Source organism: Scophthalmus maximus, chromosome 18, assembly GCF_022379125.1.
Source record: "Scophthalmus maximus strain ysfricsl-2021 chromosome 18, ASM2237912v1, whole genome shotgun sequence".
Classification (NCBI taxonomy): domain Eukaryota; kingdom Metazoa; phylum Chordata; class Actinopteri; order Pleuronectiformes; family Scophthalmidae; genus Scophthalmus; species Scophthalmus maximus.
The window spans coordinates 7,143,756-7,168,773 of NC_061532.1; the positions used below are offsets into that span (position 1 = coordinate 7,143,756).

The following is a 25,018-nucleotide window of genomic DNA, read 5'->3' on the forward strand; positions in this document are numbered from 1 at the left end:
CCTAAACTCAAAATGAAAATATCTGCGCCCGCAGATGTGTGCGCAGACATTTTCTTGATTATCTGTCTTCTGAGCTCAGGAGATGGCAATTATCTCAAAATTAAAGATTGCTTTCATTGTGCTCTTTTTATTACAGGAGAGTTGGATTTTACTGAGACGTTTTAACTTTTGAGCACGCTGCATTATTAAGTTTGGAGGTTTGAAAATTAACGATTATTCTGTGCCACAATTTACATCTGTAGTATTAATTTATAACTGCTTAAGGACATATATTTATCATGCACAATAATGTCTTTGTTACCTGCTATGTTCTCAATTACGGTGCAATTGTGGAAAACAACTACTTGGCAACACTAATTGACTTCCATTCAGTCAGACTGTGTTGTTGCTTTTTTTTTTTGCCTTTGTTACTTAAAATAGTAATCTAGATAATCTAGTGCACTGATAACGTACTCTGTTGGGTTTTCGGGATCTATTGGCAGAAATTGAAAATTATATTCACAGTTATGTTTTCACAAGTGTGTACTTACCTGAAACTAAGATTTATTAGCTTTAGAATGAGTCCTTAATATCTACAACGGGAACCGCTCCACTTCCACAGAGTCTGCCATGTTTCTACAGAAGCCTAGAATGGACAAACCAAATACTGGTTCTTAAATTTTTACATTATCTGAAGGCAACTGTAGGGTCTCCTACACACTTGGAAGGGGGAGAGGGGGGCGAGTGGTGTTCAGTTGGCTGTAACTTCGGTAGATGCACGTAAACACAATTCTACACACTGAACCTTTTAAGATGCCTCATGCCTTGTAATACCAGAAGATTCTGATGTAAATGCCTTTTCAGAATCATTGTTGGACAGCAGTTACAATTGTAAGGAACAGTAAGCAGGAAATCATCTGTCCCAAATATATGCCTCTACAATGATGGCATGCAACCAGGAGGCCTCTGAATCAGATGCCTGTACCTCAATGTCATTCCTCTGGTAACCACCCAAAGCTCAGGACCGTACCTAAAGGGTTGGAGCGTATAGCACGTGGTTAAGCGACATCTTCACCTTCCGGCTCAGCCATATCTTAAATTCAGCTTAGCATCTGCATTTCTGCTGATGCGGCACCAATCCGCCTGTCGATCTCCTGCTCTACCTTACCCCCACTCAGCTGTGACCAGCTGCACTTCAGTATGTGTACATTATTGCCCAGATGGTATCGACATTTTTCTTCTGCTTTGTTTATCTAAGGACGCTTGCAGCACACTTTTGCGCGATGCCTTCTAATCTCCAAGTGCGTGTATCGCCTTTTTGAATGGTGATTTAGAGAGGTGTCTTGGCTATAGCTGCTTTCATGTGGACTGCATGAGGGGCTATTGACTCATGCTGTGTTTTATTGCTTACTCATTTTCCAGCTGCATTAGGGGTCTTATAAAAAAAGAGACGGTAATGGGGCAGAGTTGGGCAGTCTGACAGCAGAAGAATTGATCATGCTATGAGAATGGACGTCCACTTTTGTTTCACTGTTGCTCGAGTCAGCCAGACATCCCCAATTTTCTTTGCATGTATTACCCGGTGCTCTCATTCATAGCCCATCCCCCTTTGAAACCATCCATCTATCTGCAGATATCTGCCACCCCTCCCTGTGTCAACACCCCTGCAGCTTATACCATGATGAAAAGTACTGAGAATCATTACCTGCCTCCTACTTTGATGGTCTCTGTCTCACCCGCTGCTTTTCCCCCGTATTTATTCCATTCCTCCTTTTTTTCTTGTGTGGAGAGAATCCAAAATCCAGAGAGGGTGAGGATAAGAAAGGGAACGGGGGATGATGCAGAGAGAAAGGGAGAACAAACATGCCTTGCGTATGGAAGAGGATCGATGTGAAAGACAGATGGGGGAGATATAAAGTGGAAAGTAGGTGCTTAGCCAGCAACAGGGCTTCCCGTCGGGAGCAGCCTTCCGCTCCATCAAAGAAGAGAATTGTGATCTTCGATGCACCCTGTAGCCCTAGTATAGATGCATACCAGACATTACCATTGCTGGGATATGGCTTATATATATCAAATTATCATTATTATCACACTTTTTTTGGCTATATTTTATAAGCAAAGCAATAGTGATTCACTGAAAAAAAATCAGAGATTCATTGATAATAAAAGAATAGTTGCTGTTCTGAACTATTAAAAAGACTGAACTTGGAAATAAATAATTTAAGTCCTTAATATCCATGCTGCATGTTTTTTGTTTTTACTTTGCTCTGTTCTTTTGCCTCATGTAGCGGCTGATGAGAACAGGCAGTTCAGCCGCTCTGCGTACGGCAACAACTCAATATTTACCGCTGTGCTTATTTGCAGTATGTGACAAACACAAATTGGACCAAACAATTCAGTGTACTAAATAGAACAAAAATGGATTAAAAGAAGTATTCGAAGAATTTGATCAATACTACAGGGAGCTACAATTTAAGAAATTTAGTAAGTATATTTCATATTCTGCCCTATGAACCACACTTAAGAAAGAAGGATCCTGAGACATTAACCATAATAGGTGCAATGGCCACTTGTTCTACGCCTGTTTCTAACCCTTTCTTAAGTTGTCTAAATTGTACGGGCTAACAATATATGGTTATGGTTATTTCATAAATTTCCTAATTGTTTTTGATGCAGGTGAGGAGTATATTCCAGAAGACCTATGGGGAGGTGGTAACACTGTGCGCTCCAGGAGAAGAGGACAGGAGGGGCTTCTTCTCGAACCTGCTGCTAGTCCAAGCGGCCAGGGCTCCACCACGCCTCAGGAATACAGGTGCTCATGTGCTTCACTTGTGCATACCTGCTGTCATTCCTAGAGGGCACTGTTGTCTGTATGGTCGTCTCTCCTTCCCAGCTCTGTTTCCAACCCTTCCCACTGTCCTTTTAAGATCCGGTGAGAGGAGAGCAGATGTTATGTGATTGGTATGTTAGCAAAACCCCCTGTGTGTACCTTATTTCAGATTCGCACTCTGGAGGCAAATGTCTGAAATGTTCTGAACTGGTTTAATGTCAGATTTAGAAAAGAGCCATGGAAGGAATGTAAGATATTTAGGGGTTTGTACACTCTCAAGTGTAAGATTGGCCCAGTGTGAATCCTGTGTTTTTCTTGACATCCATCAGAATCATCCCCCACCAATCCCCATCCTCTTCTCCAACCACCCCGTGTCTTTAGCCCCTTTACACAGGCTGTTCAAGGCAGGAATGTTGCTCCCCTTTTCCACTTCTCGGTTCTGTATGAAAGGTACAAATACCGAATGGGGTATGTATTGTTGTTCTGCCTCTATGCTGGCAGTGGAGACAGTCACAAAACCAGATCGACATATGTGTAAAAGGGAGAGCCGGCACGGCAGAGCAGGACTCCCAACAATATTTTCATGTCATGCCTTTGTTTCTGGAACGCTGGTATGGTTTCTTAGGCTACATTCACATCCCTGCTGCCACGTTAATTGCTGTGGTCCACACTACTCCAGAGTTTTTCGAGCGCCTAAAACTGAGGCGTTTGGAAACATTGCTTGCCCCCTAGTTTAAAAACTCTGGGGGCTACGGTGTAGTATGGACGGGCTGAGACGTTTGGAAGTGATGACGCAGTCGCCTGCATTCACTTCCTGTTTCCTCTTCACGACTCAACTATCAGCGGTGAAGGCGAAACGTTGTAAAATAAAATACTAAATAAAGTACTGGTTCCACCTCGTCATCGGTCCAAGATGAGAAATCCCTGCTCTTACTTTTCACTGTTGTTGTTTCTCGTTCGTAGTATTTACTGTAACTAAGTCACCAACTGCAGAGTAGCCAATCTGCTTCCTGGCAAGCACATGCTCAGTGAACGTGAATGGTTACTTGATAATCGTTTTCAGGTTTGTTAGTGTAGACGTAGTAATATGGATGCTGGCTTGGCTTGGTTCAGTGTAAAACAACAAATGCGGCGTAACAAGAGGGTCTTCTTTAAGACAATATAATGGGATAACTGAATAAAAGGGGCTTTGGCCTAAGTCCCCTGTGCTCTCCAGCCCTCTGCTCAATATGAAAGAAGTGTCGACCCAGGCCTTTCGATCCACCTATTCCACCTTGATGCAAGGTAGGGGGTCCCCTTCTGTACCATGTGCTCTTCAGGGGTTCCAGGCTGACCAAGACAGCGGTCCGGCTTCCAGCAGAGAAACAAGGAATGGAATTACCATGAGAAGGCCTGGCTGCTATTAGTCCTAATTAGAATCATGGGTTGGATTGCTGCTAGTGAGGGAAGCGGCCCTAGGTGCTATGCAGCCTTCCTAACGATGTCTGCAGATGCCTTGGGCTAAGACTGGTGCCTTGGGAGAGGAGGGAGGATATCTGCTTACCTTGCTTCATCACTCTGTCACTGGCCAGAGGCTATTCCTTCCATGTCTTTCAAAATCTGTGTTTGGGAAGAATTGTAGTTGTATTATTTTCTTCAGCTGACAGAATCTTGAAACATGTTTTTCTTCCCCAGTGGTGTTTTTCTTCCCCCCCCCTGTGTCTTTAATGGTGTTAAAATGGAATGGTCAAGGATCATGTTTGGGAAAGGGACTGTTTGGTTGTTTACTTCTAGCCAATGTGCCAGCTGTGTGTATATTATTAGCCTTGTTAGTTGTAGGGATTTGGCTCATAGCTGAGGTTTTTTGTGTTTTGTTGTCCAGCCATGATCAAACGCACTGATTCTTTACATTTTCTCTGAAAAATATGTAAGCTACAGGAAAGCTGTATTTTTCTTGGGGTAGTTCTCTTATATTGGCTTCTCACTTATATATTTTTTTGTTCTGCTTCTCTTCGACAGAGAGGTGTGAGGAGGCACTGCCGGTGGCAGAGGCTCCAGGCCCCAGAGTGCTGTCTGCAGAGGAACAGCACCGTCTGGCTGAACAGGAGGAGAACACATTACGGGAGCTCAGGCTCTTTCTCAGGGATGTAACCAAACGCCTGGCCACTGACAAACGTTTTAACATCTTCAGCAAGCCCGTTGACATCGAGGAGGTAAGGAGGAGGGGACCCTGGAGAGAGACCCACACTGGTATCTCCATATTTTGTCCAAAGCCGGATTTAGCACTTTATTAAAATAAAGTGTGCCTTTGGTTGTCAGGTGTCAGACTACCTTGAAGTGATTCGGAAGCCCATGGACCTGTCGACTGTCATGACCAAGATTGACACCCACAAGTACCTGACGGTGAAAGAGTTCCTGGTGGATATTGACCTCATCTGCAGCAATGCTTTAGAATACAATCCTGACAAGGACCCCGGAGGTGAGGAGGGAAATTATATGGACTTACACACGAATACACACCTGAGAGAGAGACTGTACATAAATGCACATGCAATATAGAGATAGAATACTTAAAAATGCATGCACAATTCATGCTTGCTTTCCAACAGATAGTTTATCCATGTATATAAACAATCATATCATCAAAAAGTAAAAGTTAAATAACAGTTTAAAAATATTTGTTGGGGCCAAGCTAAGTACATCACAACGCTATCTCTCTGTTAACCCCCAGATCTTATTGTGATCAAGCTTTTCAACCAAATTTTCCCAAATATTTTCCCAAACTCGCTTATAACTATCTATACACAATGTCCATAATTTTTTTTCTTTTGCTGTGGCATATGATGGTCCCCTGATGACAAGTCAGCACTGGACTATCCAAATAAATTTGATCACGTGCTCCTGTAGTTATTGTGGTGTTCCGTTAGGCTGTGTTTGTGTTTGAGTAAAAAAAAGTAATTGGATTTAACACTTAATAAATTATGAAAAGGGCTTCCAGGCAGTAAAATTGCAGAACCTCCGGATAGTTTTCTTCCAAGTTTGAAATTAAAATGAAGTAAAAGGCATACAATTTCGTGAAAATAGAATATCCACTGTATAATTCGTGTTCTGTAGCTAATGAGGGCTGCATATGCATGAACATTTAATTTGTCTTTTGTTGCAATACGAACCAACTTTTACCTCATCCTCCTTCCCCACGCAGCACCTTTTTCCGAGCCGAATACGGGCTTCATAACGAGTGCTGGAACAACCATGTACACACAAACGCAAACAAGGAGGCCTGCTATTTGCAGTAGCTCACAAATAAATTGGATACTTATTTATTGTCTAAATGGTGTACTTTTGTGCATGACTGGGAAAGGCCTGCATAAAGAGAGCTACATGTTTATACATACACACAAAAAACATGGAAAAATTGGGACATTTTTAAGATCAGCTTGTTGCACAAAATAAAAAAAAAAAGAATTCTACGAGAATCAAATCCCCAGTAGAAAACCAATAATGTTAATTGAAAGCTACATACAGTGGACCTGCATTCTACTATTCAATTGATGTGACCATTTTTTTGTGTTTAGCTGCTTCGCTTCGCTTGCAAGGATAGAGCTGGCTGATACTAATGGGAAGCAATTCTCTGCCAGCACCGATGAATAAATCATATCTCTGTCTTCGCAGGCAAGGGCCCGGGTCATTTGTTGAAATGCAGGGTCTACAAATGATACACTAAAGGGGGAAAAATGCAATTAGGCAGCTTAATAAAGAAGACTAACGAAGGCTCTTGCCTGCTCATCCAACGCTCGGCCCGGGAAATATGGCCCAGACCCTGCACAATTATGCTGCTGGGGGAAGTTCTACACCAGCTCACAAAGTGTTGAGAAAAAAAAACCAACCTCATTATCCCTCAGTGAACTGGTTCACCTTGTCCTTCACGCTGTCTTCATCACACCGTCCCCCTTGGACAATCTTGTTGGCTTCCTCATCTTTTTGCCTCACCAGCTTGCTAAATAATTACTTTATGTTAAAAGGGGCAATTTCTCCTCCGCAATGTGACTCTCTGACACATACGTCTTTGTTGCTTGGGAAACGACCCTTAACCCCCCTACAAAGGAACATGTAAATAACAGTGTTGTGTATCAGTGCGGTATTGTCTGCTCTAGGAGGGGAGGTTAGGTAGGGCCCATAAGGATGCTGATTACCTCTCGGCATTCCAGTGGGCCTTGACGCCTTCCATTGACAGGCTGTTTCGCCCTTGTAATGTACTTGCAGGTGCACTCACTCAGAAATACTGTCAGACACACACACTGAGAGAGAGAGAGAAATGGCCTCCATCGCAATTAGCCAGCCATCCTCCAATTAGACAAAGGAAGCTGGCATATTTTGACCCTCCTGCCACTCTCTGCCTGAACTGCTCTCCCTCTGCCTGCTGTAATGAGAGATGGCCTGTTTACTGTGGCTATGCTTTTGGCCTGCCTCTTCATTTTCAGTTTTCTTTTATTCTCTCTCTGTGGATGTGGGAGCAGTAAAGAAAGAGGATTTAATGATGCTCCATACATCTGAGGGTGAAAAAGCACAAGTGTTATGAAGGACTGTGCCTGCGCAAGAGAAAAATATCTCAGTATTTTCTACGGTATACTGTGTGCTTGTATGCACCCACCTGTGTCTGAAACGAGACTTTGTTTCATATCTTGAGTTCTGCCCTTTTTCATTTCTCAAAAAGAAAAAAAAAAGCCAATACCACCGTTATCCTTCTATTCAAGCTGTGAGAAAAGGCTGCCATCCCCTTTCTCACAGATACAGTAGAGTTGTGAGGTGAGGGTTTTCTATTGACTCTTTCCCTAACATTCATGACGGGGTGCGGAGAACATACAGCATCATACTGCAAACTACACTCCTGCACATGCCTTGATTGTGGGAAGGAAAGGAAACTGATATCAGAGGGAATACACACTGTTGTATCAATTTTCAAAAAGACAAGTAAATAACCAAATTAACAATAAGGATGCGAAAAGCAGTGGTTAATAAGATGAAATGATGTATGCAATAGAAACATGAAATGAAATATACAGCATAAGCAATATGTCATGATGCCTTCATAGAGATACTGGTTAATATCCTGTTACCCATCAACATGCATATACTCCCATGTCCAAACAGGAAACCCGGCCTTTTCTTGTTATGTGACATAACAAGAAATGTTTTGCTATCTCCTCTTTTCTCAGACAAGGTGATCAGGCACCGAGCGTCCAGTCTAAAGGACACAGCCCATGCTATATTTGCCGCCGAACTCGACCCCGAGTTTGACCGCATGTGCGAAGAGATCAAGGAGGCGCGCAGGAAGAGGGGTAAGAAAATCTTTTCGGTAAAGCCAAATGGAAAAAGCATGTTCTTCACTTTCCGAAAAGTAAGAGACACAAGCTATTGTACCTAAAAGTAAACCCCCATTGCTCTACGCTATTGTACCTTTAAAGGGGTTGTACCTACCACCAGCTGTTGACATGGAACAATTTGCCGGCCCACACATATCCTTAATTACTTATTAAAAAGAACAAAAAGAATTTTTTAAACTAATTATATTTACTTCTCGGGGACCATTTAAAAAAAACGCATTCTTCTCATACAAATAGAAAAAAGATGTACCAGATATAGTTACTAGCTAATTTCCTGCTAATAACTCCAGTTACATTATAAATATCCATTATTGTCTTCTACGCTGCCATTTATCTCACAATAGCTGTTTTCATTATATTACTGGCGGAGCAGACTAATGTGGCACACAAATCACAGTGAACTAAAAAGCATCATTTGTTTATCTAAATAAATAAACACGTTCGAGGAATACTCATTCGCTTGAATAATGATCCCCAGCCAGGCCATGTTAGCTGGGTATTCTTCGCCCTGTCCCCTCTCCCCCCTCTTCGTTGTGGTAGAAAGCCTGCAATAGATTATTTTGGAGAACAGAAACCTGCTTTTACGAAGAAAAAGAATTGCATGTAGCCCAGTAATACTTGATGAAGCATTCAGTTTTTTAGTGCAGGGTATGTGGCGCAGAAAGAAGTGATGCCCGGGGCTCCAGTGTTCCAGACACTACCTTCTGTGCTTGATGTCTGCTTGGCGCTCTGCATCTGTGCACTCACCAAACAGCCCCAAGCAGTGCGGAGTGGACTTTGGGTCACTCTCATTAGTCCTGTGCACATAGAAACACACATATATCATGTAATAATCCTGTTGCCATACTTGTCAATGCACCAACACTTTAATATATTCAACATTCTTACTTACCCATGTGAAAAGAAGTGTTTTAATATAGAGTTACTGAATATATTTGTTATCAACATGTACACCTACAAGTTATGCACAAAATCTTTCACTCGTCTGTTACAAATGGATCTAGAAAGAAGACAAGCCTGCATAGTGTCACCGTCGGTCCCTGCACTCACAGGACCAGAGTACGCTTGGAAAAATTACAATCCTATTGAATAATACAAGATATATTAAATATTTAGCCGAGCCTGCAGATTCATAAAAAAATCTAACCTACTACATTGTGTATTTCTTCTTTTATTGGATGACCAAAAATATATTTTGCTTGCTGCACTTGTTTTTGAATCTGCCAGCATGAGAAAACAGAACCATTCTGCCACATCAGAAGGAGATCTGTATTTCAGTCCCTTTTTCTGCGAGATACACTTTCATCTTTACTTTTCACAGGGATGAGACTCTGTCCCATGTGTCGCCACTTTTTATTCTGTTCCAGTGTGCTGAGGGAACTGCACAAGTAGACTCCAATTCTTTAAAAAAACCATTATCTACAGTATGCACAGCACAACCCCCACGAGGGCCTATTGACTTCTGACTCGAGCCACAGAGGCCTGACGCTTCCATGTCAAGCGGGAAACTTATCAAAGAGGAAGCAATTTTCACAAGTCACTCTGTGGCTTTTGATTTCCTCTTTTAGCCACTAAAAGCACAAGATGCTAAATGAATATTGCAGGAGCAGAAGTCAACTCCCAGAGAGGAGGAATACAGAATTGGTCAAGGTCCTGTTATAAAGCTATCAATTAGCTGAGCCCTGCATGCTGTCCAGCTGCGGCATCGGTTCACAACTCACAGTCCATGGTGACGAGGCCGAAGGAAGTGTGGTAATTTTGGTCACTTCATGTCAAAAGTTACAAATATCTAATATTTAGGGACCTGTGCTCCTCCCAAGTGAAAGATGCAGCCATTGCAAACTGTATTTATATGTTGTATTTGTATCAATCTTTGTTGCTGATTAATGTGGTTGTACTGTGTTTACCATATCACAACCTTCAGGTCATCATTAACGGATGACATTTTTATCATTGTCAAAATACTTTCCCAGTCTGTATTATGTTCACTCACTCACTGACTCACTCACCCACTCACTAACTCTCTCTTTTCAACAATATGTTTCTGAAGTACACACACACACACACACACACACACACACACACACACACACACACACACACACACACACACACACACACACACACACACACACCCACCCCGTTTTGTCTGTTGTCGGTAACTGATCCTCTGTGGGCACCGCAGACCTCCTGACGCCAGCACAGCAGACGGCAGCTCCCGGCTCCGTGGCAACCAGGAAGCACCACCACACCGCCGGAGAGGAGCAGGCCAGGAGCAGCACTCAGAGCGAGGCCACTGACAAACAGTGCACCACCAGTGGGTATTCAGTCTTTCACGCCACACAGCTCTTATAATTGCTATGCAACCTCAAGCGGCTGATTGATGAGCACTGCAGAGTGATCGTGCATGTGGGCGCCCTCTGCACCCCACGCACTGACCTTACAGGACAGGTTGGATGACAGGAGTGCTGAGTCCACTGCCAGGGGCGGGGAATGCACACTGTCACCACACCGTAAATAATCATTTCGGTAGATACTGCACATTATCTAACAAATTTAATGTATAATTCACATTAATAAAATTATTTTACTATTTTGGTAATTTTCAATAAAATGTATAGTGGCAGTAGCTTTTGTGATCATGCACATACCGAGGATATCTGCATATTTTTTGAGAAATCAACACCACCTCACTTCAAACTACACATCTCCCCCTCAGTTTGACTCTCACACACTCAAACTTCGACTTTCTTTTTTTCTGTCTCTGATGCAGCAGTAAGCAGCTGTGTTGTACTACAACAGTATACCAGATATATGTGATGCCATACACCTGCCTCTACACACACGCGCGCACAGAGACAGCAGTGGAGAAGCGACGCAGTGAGAAGCCTCATTAGCAAGACTGCTCTCTCCTAACCGCTCAGAACATGACCACGCCACAGAGCAATTACATGCCCACCTGTGGCAAACGGCAGGGGCCTAAGGGCCAAGGAAGGGCTGGGCACGAGCAGGGGGCAGACTAATTAGGCTGTTACCTGACTGATTCGGGGGTAAAGCAGGTTTTTCACCCGTAGTCCGAAAGGAATGCCCTCTAGCGTCCACCTGGACAAACCATGGAGCTGGAAATGGACTGAAAAAGACAGGCTAACAAGATGTACTGAGTCTACTGAAGACGTTAAAGAGTGTGGTATGTGTAAGGACCCTATGCTCTGACGGAAAAAAAAGAGGATGATGACAACAAACAGGGTCTGTTTGTTGGATCCAAAGTAAGGATTGAGTTTTGTGTCTGTGCAGTTCAGCTGTCCAACACAAGGTGGTGCTTGTCTCTCATAAGATCGTTGTTAATGGAACCCCTGCTGTGTGTGTAAACCATCCCTGCTCCCAGGGAGATTGGTCCTCTCTTGAGGGATGAGGGCCTCCGCTGGCTGCCATACATTCTGTAAGACTCTGGGCATGTCTAAGTCTTGAACTCACTGCTTTTTGTCTTGTCGTGCTTTGCCAGAAAATAACAACTATAAAGTAGAGCGGGAAAATTTAAACATAACTCTATAAATGCATTCCCCCAAAAAATTTGTCCGGGGAAAACTCGTGGAGCCTCAGAACAAGACTGTAATACCAGGCTTGATCCAGTAGTTTTTTTCAAAATGGTGGAGATGTAGAAAAATACAATACAAATTTCAATCTAGAACCATGCAATACATCACAGCCACAAACTAAAGCCTAGATTGCCTTGTGGCACATTCAACATTTTTCTGCTTTACAGCCTTGATATTTTATTGTATCACATTATATTATAGGAGTGTATGTAACATGGATATTGGTGTATGCTATCAGTGCATAATAAGGGTGAGAACAAACTGTTATTTAAAGTTTTGATTCTTATATCGCTCGTCAAACATATATAATGTTAATTCAAACATTTGCAGCAATGTGAAACAAAGAAATGCAAAGTAGAAGAAAGTTATTGTCTGTAATCGGGGCAGATCTTTTTTCACGGGTGACGGCCAACAGTGGGCCCTTGCTCGCTACTTTTAGCTGCAGTCTTTTATCTACGAAGCTAAATGTCACAGATGCGGACCAACAATTTAGAGGCTCTTGGGAGAGTCGTTATCAGCCTCCACCAGGGGCTTACAGTAATTAATTAGGCTAACTCAGGTGATTAATTTGTGACATTGGCAGCTAGTTCTCACCTGGAGCACCTCAGCATGGCAGCTATTAGGCTAATTGATCACAAAGTCAGTTATGTCTCGATGTGACACAACCCACATAATGACAGTGCATGTCACCTGCTTGAAGAACATTTCAGTTTCTCTGCTCATATTGAGAGAAAAAATAGAAAAAAGTTCATGAAATTCCACCCACTGCAGCCAGGTCACCCCAGGGTTACTGGCTTCCCCTTCCTCTCCCGTTGAAGGTCAGGACACTTGAAGGTTCAGGTTACCCTCAGTATATCATTACCTGCAGGGTGAATGCCTTTCTGGAGCTGTTTTGGTATCTGCAGTTCTTTAGAGCTTTTATCTGGGCCGCCACTCCTCCTCTCTCCTCCCATCCCTCCTTCTCAGTTTGCCTGGAGCTGAAAATTGCCTGTGACATTCAGATATAATGCCGAGTGGCGGCAGGGATGAAATGCACTATTCGGAACTACGGGAAAAAGTTGAGTGAAAGACTTTTTGAAGGCTACGGATATTTCTGAATCATGTGTTAAAAGCAGTAGCCATGTAGAAAGCCTAGTTGTCGAGAGACAGATAGCTGGTGCATCTCCTGCCGCTGTCAGGTCAATCAGGTGTAGGGAGATGGGAGACCTGGCTGCTGTTAGTGCACACAAGGAAACAGGAAGAAGAATGCGGTTTCCATTAGCCTGCACGGAGAGATCTGTCATGGTTCCTCTGCTCCCCCGTTCTCACTGGCCCTCCCTCCCCCTCTCCCGTCACTCCGTCCCAGGAGGAGCAGAAACCCAAGGCCCATTACCTGGGCCACAGCCTGAGGTTCATTCATAGTGCAACACCACAAGGGTGGTGGTTCATATGGAGTGCGTTCCTTTCATTAATAATTAAGTCATCTCAGTTCTTCTCATTCACTTATGACTGTTTTTCTGAAAGATAAATCTTCTCGGGTTTTTCCCCCCTGTGATAGTCAAAAGGCATATACAACACCTTGCGTAAGAAAAAAAAAATCAATATTTGATCATTCTCTTGTTGTCCTTCGTCACAGGTCGGCAATCGTCACACTCGGACACAAGTCGTACGCTGCTTTTTCCCCAATTTGGCAAAAAAGTTCTCAATTTTTTTCCGCCAGTATTTTTTTTCTCCTCCAGTCGTCCTTATTCAGCTGTGGATCCCGAGGAAAAGCAGAACGATACAGACGCTGCATAATGTGTCCTCGGCATCACTCAATAGCACGCCCAAGGCAACAGCCACCAGGCTGCATTCATGTAGATTGAACACTGCCGCGTCTTGCCTCTACCCTGCCTTGTATCTCACATCACAGCAAACAGACAGCTCCACTCCCCATCGCCAATGTCAATCCATCACGAGATCTTGATGGGATATTTAAAGTCATAATAAACAGTCTCATATTCTTTTTTACCCCAGGCTGAGGCAGTTACTGCATAAAATAATGGCCTGGATTTTTTTTCTGTCAGGACAAAAGGACAACAGGCTTTGTGCCTGTGCCATGCTGCGATGGTCACAGTGCACAAGGAAATGGGTTAATAAGGAGGCACCTTTTCATTTTAAGGAACACAAAGCGCTGCTGAAGACAATTTTTGTTTTCCTGATTTTCTCGTCTATGCCCCTTTCTCTTCACAAGGACAGAGGATCTATTACACTTACCGAAGGGAGCAGTTTAACCTTCGAGTCGTTGTGTTTCGCATGCTAGCATATGTCCTTAACTTCTCTCCCAAGTATTTGATCCCCCCGAAGCGACTGTAAACCTGTCGTTGCCATTGTCGCTTTTGTGAAGCTCTACTCAATGAGTTCTGCATTTTGACGTGTGGTTTCAGGGAGCCGAGGCTTGAATAGCACGTAGACACACAGTTTGCTGGTTTACAACACTGTACAAATTGCCCTTTCAATCCAAGTGACCTGTGAAACCCCCTCAAACTCCAGAAATTAATACTTTTCCTTTTTTCCATTTGCTGCTCCTCTTGCCTGTAATTTCATCACATTTTCTTTTCCATGTCACCTAATCACTCCATCAGGCCCCCCCCCCCCGTTTTCCTACTTCATCTGTTATGTTTTGTTCTGCATTTGATGAATGGAAAGGAAAACGTGATGATCAAATTCTCTCCGTCAGTTGATTCAGCCCTGTTTGGAAAATTTTAGGCAATGCATAATCAGGGTTTTCATCGGACAAAATTTATAATACCACCAACGTTTATATACTGAAATTAAACAATTTACTTTCATTCATCACAAATCGGTTACATTGCATCTACCTCAAAACCAGTCTAAATGGCATTTGATACAGCTTCAGGATGATACATAGCATTCTGTTCAATTTATACTTTTTTTTCTTGAAAAATATTACAGTACAACATTAATGAGTAGGCTCGTAGGCAGCAGGAGAAAACGAAGCATCACTGCTTGAAAACGAGACGGCGACGTTATTAGTTATTAGAGCTGGTCACTGAATTTACCCCCGCTACTTTTTGCTCTCAGGCAAAACCAATCTTGAGTTGCACACTCTGACACCCCGTGGCGCTCAATAATACAATCCATGCAAAGCATGCAAAGCCCAGAGCGAGTAAGCACTGAGCGTAAGCTGCCATTTGGGCACAGATTCCTCATGGATTGTGGCACCGAGCGTGAAATGAATGTAAAATCATCCACGATGCCTCTTGCTTCCGTTTATTGCTTTTTGGGTGCAGATGAGCTGACATCAGTGTTGGTGTTTTTCTGAAGACCCGTCCCGTGTGTCTGTGGGTCTTTTCACTCTCCCCTGCATATCTCCACGCATAGTTGATGCTGCGTGCTAGTGTAAGTGTGTACACACACAGTTGACAAGGTTGAGTGGTGATCCTCTTCACATGGTTTTAATGCCTGGCTTTATGACTGTGCAATGCAGATAACCATATGATTGTGAACTGCTTACATCTCTGCCTGAAAGAAAAGAGCCTTAAGAGTTGCATTGGAATGATTGAGCGTTGCTGCTCATTGCCTCTGTGCATGCCCAGTGACTGCAAGCTGGGCTGCCCAAAGGACGTTTAGCTGTAAGCTGATGGGAAAGGAAAAGGGAGAGCGAGAGAGGGAGGGTGGCTTTTTTGAATGCTAGACAGAATGAATTGTAATGTGGACAATGCCCAATTATATGATATATATGGTCTGTGCCTTTTCAGATGCTCTGGATTTAGTGATGTTCAGACGATGCTAGGATGAGGGCAAGAGGGAGCGTAGAAAATGCTGCCGATGCAGAGGTGTCCATGTTGAACAGTGTCCCTTGGGACATTTTTATCTTTTTAATTCTGCGTTTTCTTGACCTGATGTCTAAGCTTTTAAAGCTCAACAGCTCGCACAATGCTGCAATTACTGCAGATTGACTGGTTAATCAGATAACTGGACCTCAAATGACACTTTCATTGTTTTGAGATTATGTTATCACTCTAGGAATATCTTTCTATCACAGATCGCTAAATTAGAGGTTATTCCAGCTGAAGGGGATCCGGTGCTGTGCTCTGCTCTCTCTTTCTCTCTCTCTCTCTCTCTCTCTCTCTCTCTCTCTCCAAACAGCGAATCCCAGCATCTCAGCATTAAGGCTGTACTACAGACGGAGAATTATACGAGGCCCCCTGGGCTTTTACTCGTTGTTTTTACCGTAGTGCAGTCTATTAGTCAATTTCAGTAAACATCTGAAGCTAGTAAACGTCAGGTAGCCTAATGGGGTGTATTCCCTCGCTCTGCGTGGTTCTGATAAGTTGTAATTGATGGAACAATTGCGGAAACAAAATGATGCATTAGAGCTTGATTGGTTGGAATTACTTATGGATTTGTTGGTGACATCCAAATTGGACTTTATACACAACTCAGTAAGTAAACTGTAGTAAGTCAACTGGTATCTGTTTCCCCACTAAGGTCCACCTATTTATAAATTCGGCCAATTAGGGTTTGCATTTGAATGCAGTGATGTTTTCAGGATTCAGTTACTGGCTGTAATTCACCCTGAGAATCCCACAGGAGACATCACACTGACTATTCTCAGAAAAGTTTGAGCTTTTACGTGTTTGTTCCTTTTGTGTATTTTGGACACGCATGCTTTAGAAATCTTCACTTGAGTAGTTTTGGCGGTTATTGGTTGAGCCCGATCGATAAATCGGTTGGCTAATAATATCGTTTGATACGAGCCTTTCATAGATAGATCAGTATCAGCGTTTATGTTTACCGATATGTGATGATATGAAAACTTACATTTTGCAGAATAAACAAAGAAGAAAAAAGTCCATTTATGTTTACATTATACATAAAAAAGATTATTAAATTCAAGTTCTATATATTTGCTTCTGTGCGTGTTTTCTTTTTTATTTATAGTTATGGATACACTGTTTAATATCGAGCCTCTATTACATTTTCTTTGTAATATGTTTTGATCGACCTGGGAATAATTGATATTTTTTGGGGGATATATATACTGTATATATTGATCAGAATCATTTCTACTCCTTAATATCGGTATCAGCATTGACCCCCAAAAATCCATATATTGGATCGAGGTATTGGTACTGATACTACAAATTAATTTTTCCCAGAAAAATAGATCAGATAAGGTACCTACGTGTTCTCTGGTGTAAATTACTTTCCTAAAAACAAACTCAACTAATTCTTGCTCACGTCTCCAGGGACTCTTTAAGAGGTGGCTACATTAAGCAGCATGGGTCACATTAAACTACCATAAGAATATAAAAGTGTGCCCATCAAGTCCCACATCAGATTACACCCAGATTCACACTTATTCAGGCAAATCGCCGCATCTACATTAATATGTCACACGAGTCAAGGACGGTAATGTAACTACTCAGCTTCCCGGTATCGATTCAAACCTGTGAATAGTTCAACGTTATTTATCAAGCCATCTTATCTGTGACATGGTCCAATATTCATTAAGCGTTAACATGATCAATTTAAGTAAGAGCTTTTAATTGTTCTGTGAACCAGTTCTCATCTTTGTTGATGCGGCACCATCATGCTAGTCGGGGGTCTGTGTCAGGCACAAGTTGCTGTAAATGGCGTTCTCCTTCACAAACCTCTGGGTCTCTTTCTGTTTGGATGATGGACAGACTATTCTCAAGTAGGTGTCTCGTTTAGCAGTGAAGAAAGCCATTAAACCAAGGACAGTTTTGAATATGAGGCATGTTTTCAACTGATGTCAAATATAGCTTTATTCTCTGAAGAATGCATTGTTTATCGGCTCTGTGCAGGGTTGTGAGCTGTATGCATCCATACAGGGGCACCTCACAAAGGCAATCCTATCCAGTGTCGTCATCAAGTACGACATAAAAAATGAATCATAACATGATGGTATTATATTGCAAAGCTTTTGTATTTGATTGTACTAGACAGATAAGTGTGGGAAGGCTGCATATGTGAACTTCACTTGCCTCAGAATCTCAAAGAATAGCCACTAACTTAAAAATGTTTTTTTTTTCATGTCAAAATAACTTTTACTACATTCTTTATATTTTATGTTTTTCAGTGCAGTGACATTTCAAATGGTTGTTGGACAATGCAGTCTAATAGTCAGACCAATCTTTTTTTAAATTAATTTTTTTCTGGGACCACAAGTAAATTGTGTAAATCTAAAGATTTAATTTATCTGCAATTGAACCTTACTTTATCTTTTTCTATTTCTATTTCTTATTCCAGCACAATGCCAAAGCAGGAGCAAGAAAAAAACAAACAACCTTAGCAGCTTCCTATGTGGAAACTATGCCTGATTGCATAGGAAGCACCGGCAGCACAAATGGCAGTTATGAATGTATAACTCAGTTTGACACCTAAAACAGACCATTCAGTTGGTAGTGACCGTTGCAATAACCGATCTGGCAGATTAGCAGATAAAGAGACCAGTAGCACATAAAGTGCCGGCCTGAAGTGGCAGACTCGTTTTCATTCCAGCTCAACAACTTACACGCTCAATATGAACGCTTTCGTTTACAGGTTTTATTTTAATGTCAGGCTCTGTTTATGAGCACAATTGTTGAATCAGCCAAAGCAAGAGCTGTGACCAATTAATCCAGTTTGAGTTGAGATCAGCTTTAGTCTCGGAAAACTGTCATCTTTTTTTCTGTGGAAACTCTTCCATACAACAAACCTATAGCCCAACTGTGATGTACTGAAGCAAAACCATTGCAGGGCATTTTTTTATGTCAGAAACTCAACACTATTGAGTCGGCACAGTAAACTGGATCAGAACCACTTGTTGGAAGCTTCGGAATCCTTGTTTCTCTACCTCATTCTGTTATATTTGAGGGGACTGTCCATGACTGGTCAGCTGTGCAGAGCTGAGCAAGTAAGCAAGATTTGTTACATAGCTATTTGTTACACCTGATGTGTATACAAAAGCGTGCTACACTACCAAATGCCTTCCAGGAGAGACTGACCGAAGATGCGCGCCATTATTCAGACATGTTGTGCAAACCTTTTATTTTTAGCTTAACCTAGCCTTTATTCTGAATGATGGAGCAGCTAATTGGATCCTAGACGGGGCCCCTCCTTTCCACTTCTTATTTGTGAGCACAGCAGTGTGTCCCGTATGCGCCAGTGATCAGCAATCATAACACAGCGTTCTCCCTTGATGCTGTTCGTACCAGCAGGAGACCACAGTCTCAACTCCTGAATGTGACTTTTCAAAACTTGGAAAAAAAGAAAGAAGAAGCCAGTAGCAGCAAATAATTACTCGGTGTTCTTATTTGTAATTTATTTTATGATATAGGCACAAAATATATGTGACTTGAAGACACCTAATTTTTATTTGTCACAATATAAATAGTCAAAAGGAAATAAATCAGTTAGGTGTCTCAGTAAAGTGAAGAATCCCTACGTAAACTGTGTTTAATTTAATATCCCTTTCTGTCGAGTCCCATTTATATACAGCTGTGACGACTGGAGTCCCTTAACAGACTCGCAGGGTGTCTAATTGGTATCTAATCAGTCTGTGTGACTTCTGACAAAGTACAACGGCTGTCCTTCACAGTGAATGGGACGTGCCTCCAGATCATTGCCTTTGTCACACGGTCAGCAGAGTGTGAGAAAGCACACAGCAGTAACATCATATACAGGAGTAATGGAATAAAAATGTTTCAGTGCATACAATAGTTACTTACTGCAAATAGCAATAAGCCTCTCATTTCTGACATTTTACTCGAGTGGCACCTTTACCCTACTATTCTCATTGTACGGAAACAAACCTGGAGTGGCTCCTGCACTACAGGTTCTAATTATGATTGCTCATTGTACAATAGTGAAATGTAATTTCTGCTCAGAAGGAGAAGGAGGGTGCAGTGAGGTTTTTCATCAGAGAAATCCCCATTTGTTCACAACTTTTGACTCCGGTGCAGGAATGTACAGTTCACAGCAGCTATCTGTTGGACATAGTCATTCTGAACAGAAGGCTCCCGCTTGGTGCATATACCCACACTCCTCCACAAGCAGTGTGATAACGCATATCAGTGAAAATGAATCAAAGAGCGCACGGCTCCTCACTTCCTTACTCCTTCCTCGCATCTTGTCTGCCTGCCTGTTTTTACTGGGGGGCAACAGACCTTTCTGCCAGAAGGCTTTCATACCCTGTTTTGTATGTACGCGTGGGCGAAGGATGACATCTTCAGTAGTACTTGGAGCTGCTGGTGCATTAGGGCATGTCTGTCTTCTGAGAAGAGGGCACCATTGGCACCGTCCTCTCACCGGCCACTTACTGAGCAGCAGAGAGGACAGGAAAGGACACATGCTCTGACTGAATTATGTCTTCAGTTCCTCCACCTCATGACCATTCCGTCTCGGTTGTGGTATTGATATGCAGTCGGCTCATAGTCGAGCTTTTAAACACGAGTAACAAGGTTTGACAGTACAGTTTACCCCAATGGTGTGCTGTCCATTCTGCTGTGAGTCTAAACCAGTGTCACTCGAGTTCACATCAAATATCAGAATGGGGAAAAAGTGTGATCTCAGTGACTTTGATTCTTCGACCTTACCATTTTTTGTTGATGCTAGCCTTCTCCTTGGCAGGTTTTGATCTCACGAAAGTTTGCACCAGACTGGTGGTGACTAATCGTTTTGTGAATACCACAAAAGATCCACCGCTACTCTGCCTGTGATTGGCTATTGTTGATTGTTCAGTTACGGTTATGGTCAGATGTTTGTCGAGACCAAACCTGTCAGCCTCGGAGAGCCAATCGGAGGCAAGGCATGAGTGGGTTTTCAGTGTACGTGTGTGTGTGCCTGTGTGTGTGTGTGTAAGCAAACAACGACGTAGAGGAAAGAAGCACAGCGCCTGTAAATCGAAATACAGCAGAGACTCGGGATAGTGTTTCATTACATGACCGTTTTGCTACAAGCATTTTTCCACCAGTGTGGCAGAAACCCCTCGTAGATCTTGCCAAATGGAAAAAGTCACCTGCATTTGGCGCTCGGCAGGTGTTAATTTCAGACCATGACCATGTGCGAACCTTTATAGTCCCAATTTACAATCTTCTAATGGCAACTTCTCGTACGATAACGCACCATGTCACAAAGCAATAGTCAAACTCAAAACTCGTTTCACAAAGAGGAAAATTGGTTCAGTGAACATCTGTGGCCTCCCCAGTCACCAGATCTGAATCTGAATAGGACACCTTTGCGATGTGGTAGAACAGCATTTATGTACAGCGGCTGGCTCTGCAGAAATGATGCGATGCAATCATGTCAACATGGATCAGAATCTCAAAGGAAAGTTTTTAGCATCTTGTGGAATCTATGTCACAATGAGCAGAAGCTGTTTTGAAAGCAGAGATAGGCCATATCTAGTATAAGTGTGGTGTTTCTAATAAGGTACTTGAGGAGTGTAAGAGCGAGCGGGGTCATATGTCCGCGTAGGCCTTTATGTGAGAGAAAGAGAGTGAAGGATGTAAATAGGAAGGGCGACAGCGCAATTGAAGGAAGTGACTGATCTCATTCATTTCAGGAAGCAAAGATGGGATCATTTATTGATCTGGACATTTCATTAAGTGTCAGCGCAAACTGTCACATCAGGTGACATACGCCGTCTTCCTTTCATGACCCAGACACCCTGAGGCCCCGTGTCACCATGACGGTCGCTCTAGCTCTATTTGTCTCCTCCAGTGTTTCCCATGTCATCTCACGTTTTGCTTTTCCACCCCTTTTCCCTTTCGTGGTCTCATATTCCAGCTCCAGCAGTAATATTTTTTAATTAAGCATAATACAAATGAAGCAAGGATACATAGCTGTATACAAATAGTTGTGGAGCTGCAGCTCTTAGTCAATTTATAAATAGCAAATTGATTAGCAACTGTTTCCCTCATCAATAAATGGTTTTGGTCATGTTTTTGAGTTTTATTATCCTTATAGGTTCTCAAACGTGAGAAGCTTCTGCTTTGCTTGGTTTTAAGCAATTTGATTATTTCGGGTTTTAGGGAATTGTGATGGAGATTTACACCATTTTCTTTTTTTAATAGACCAAACAAGTATTGATAATAAAAACAATCATTCGCTGCACACCGATTCGAATGTCAATGGTGGGAAAGTGTTCATGAATTGCCAAGTTAATGCTCGAGATGAATTCAACTTAAAAGAAACCGTATGAAATTCAGCTCGGCTTGTTGCCACCCTTATATACAGTATAGTCTTCATTTTATTTCCAGCTATGCTGACTAACGGCTTCACATAAAGACATCATTATTTATACATTCACATCATTAATGGTATATTGCACCTTTAAAGGAGTGTTTCTCTTGACCTGTGTTTTTAACGTCCTAAACAACGTGTTTGGTTTTAATGGGCACATTTCTAAAGACAAAATTTAAACCACTCATTTAGCTAAAGTTATCAGGAACCGTTGAATTGGAATTTGGTCAGCAGTCATGGTCGGGGATATACAGCCTTTGTGCTGTGTTAATTACAGCTCAGAGAAGGATTCAGATAGAAGGAAAAAAAAATCTCCAGGGAGGGATACTGCTGGGAAAATACATTTTCAGGAATTTATCCTTATTGCTTATGCTTAGAGCAGCACAACCAAATCTTTCACACATTGAGCCTTGTTCAAAAATCTTAACATCTCCCTTTTTTAAAATGAAACATACAACAAAAAATTAAAATGTCTAGAACAAACGCAGATCCTTACATTTTAATTCATCTAGAGTCTATTTAATGCTAAATGCCATTTTATGGTCTGCTTTGCTTATCATAATGGACTAATGCACTGCGTATCTATCTATTTTTGTCGGTGGATAAAAAAAGAACAGTGATAATTTTCAGTTTGTTTTAAAGCACACCTATGCATAATTGCGTACAAGTAAGCGAGACGAAACAGCGTACGGTGTATGTGTAAATTTTTTTAAAGGTGTATACCGCTTCTGCGACATAACTCCTCACTCCAAGCTCCTCCCCGTCACTTGCAGGTGATGAGAGCAAGGCTGATCAATATTTCATTAATGTAACAGGATTGAGGCCCCAAGTCCAGTCGATTCCAATGAACCTGGACGACAAAAAAAAATGGAGTTCGATGGTGGGTTGTGCCTTGGGCTATATAACAGTAACTGCATGCTCTCGTAAATACTGTATGCATGCATGGAAATGCACAAAGCCGTTTGGTCACAGTGAGTTGGGAGGGAAACAGATCAGCAATGGAGTGTGATCATCTCTCTATCTAAGCTAGGAGCTATAGCCCTCACTCAGGGACCGGACTGCCGCTGTGACTATTACACATGCAATCCCCATGTGGTTATTTAATATTCACATATTTTCTTTGCCACATGTCTTCCTTTCATGCCAAATTCATGCGTTTGCAGTAAGGAGGTAAATAGGTTAGTTAACAACAGAGCATCTGTCCAGGTTTGGAGAGGTCTGGGAATTTTAAGTGTTAGTCTGCCCAAACACTGATGCCTGTACATACATTACCCACAGTTTAACATTGAACTTGCATTACATGGCTTAAATTTCTTAGCAGCCAATTGTCATTGTGAAAATGTGCATTTTCCCATCATTTTGGACCAAAAACAACAACACAAGTTGTTGTTCTTCATAGTTCACTAAGGCATTTGTGAAAAGAAAAGCGACACGGTGAGAGTGAAGTGGAAGTGAGATATTGCCTGAAGTAATCCTTCACATTTTGGGGAGTGATCACACTGTTCGCAGTACAAAATAGCATCAACCAAGATTTGAGTTAATTGATGTGAACTGCAATTTCTCATCATCTCATAACCATCTGACAATGTAACAGCGTTTGTCTGCTTTCCAACAATTTTGTTTTGGTTGTACATCTGTAGTCAGCTCACTTTCACAGTGGCTACCAGTCAGCTGACTGAATTACTGTTGAGAGTTGATTTTTCCCTCACTTTCATTCCTCTCGCATAATTATTTCCTCTGACATTTCACATTTTTCAGACTTCAGTCTTTTGAGCTCATCATCTGTGACAGCCGTAATTTTGGCTGTTTGACAGATTGTCTCTGTTCCATTTCTGTAGTAAAGATATTGGGAGACACTTGAGAACTCATTTTCATTCATCATGAATTTATTCCTCTGTTGCAGCCGACAGAAACTCCTGCAGGTTGAACTGGGCTAATCAAACACTTCTAAGGCCAAAAGAAATGGGGTGACTGACATGGGCAACGGCTGATGAAGGTTGATTATTTACAAAGCAAACCCTCAATGCACACCCGAGTGGCAGGTACACAGACAAGGCAGGCGTTACACTGACCTCTGACTGCCTGCTGACAACCGTGGGTCTGTTTTGGGAACGTGTACAGCTAAAGCAGGAATCACCAATGCTGTGTTGAGTTCTGCCCACCTGCCAAGGATGGTAAAAAAATTAATATTTTTTTTCCAACATCGACCAACACCCCGATGTGGCTGGATTTCTGCTGAAGCTGCCAATGGCCAGTCTGACTATGACAGACTATGACAGATTTGTTCTTACTTCACAGATGTTGGAAGGTGGATTTTTTTTACCTGTGGACAGGGACTAGGCTTTGTTTCCCTCTGTTTTCAGTCAGCTGCTAGTTGTTACTTCATTTGAAGCATACAGTGGTGCAAGCCCTTTCATCTAGCTCTTGGAAAGAAAGCAAATGAACGTTCTTCCCCAAATGCCGAAACATTTCCTTTTCATGTTCCTCCCATGTAAAACTTGGAAGTTAAATCGGTCCTCTATGTTTTTCCTTTTACACATTTTGCAAAGAACAGTGGCAGACTGGATTGATTGGCTAGATTTGTTCAACTAGCTCCGGGCTACACAGTAAGTATGAGTTAGTACTGATGATAATGTGGCACTGAGCCCAGATACCTATCATATCAATCTATCCGAGATGGGTACACTTGGCTTTATGGACTGGTGTGACTTAAGAAGATATAAAAGTAATGATAACCTGCATTATAATGCATAATACTATGGGCATGGGGTGCTTCAAAGTTTCCTTCCATTGTATTCAACGGTATCTGAATTATACTGTCAAGGCTTTAGGGCCTTTTACTGGTTTGACGATGCTACAGAGACAGTGGATCTGACTAGCCTTTTATACCTGTGAAATGAAAACCCTCGAACATTTCACACAACATAGAAGTCTTCAGCTTTTATGCTTTATCCTACAGATTCCTCAGAATGTCTCCTCCCTTTGTCCTCTCTTCAACGCTGGCTGGGTCTGTCTTT

General features: G+C 42.2%; 1 protein-coding gene across 2 annotated transcripts in view; it reads left to right on the forward strand.

The window, feature by feature from the left end:
• Positions 1-25,018, forward strand: part of atad2b (ATPase family AAA domain containing 2B) — a 70,916-nt gene that overhangs the window by 16,109 nt on the left and 29,789 nt on the right. For both annotated transcript variants that reach the window (XM_035617401.2, XM_035617400.2), the window contains exons 20-24: positions 2,656-2,791; positions 4,808-5,001; positions 5,108-5,267; positions 8,005-8,127; positions 10,358-10,489. In XM_035617401.2, the coding sequence (XP_035473294.2) occupies positions 2,656-2,791; positions 4,808-5,001; positions 5,108-5,267; positions 8,005-8,127; positions 10,358-10,489 (745 nt within the window). The remainder of the gene's footprint in view (positions 1-2,655; positions 2,792-4,807; positions 5,002-5,107; positions 5,268-8,004; positions 8,128-10,357; positions 10,490-25,018) is intronic.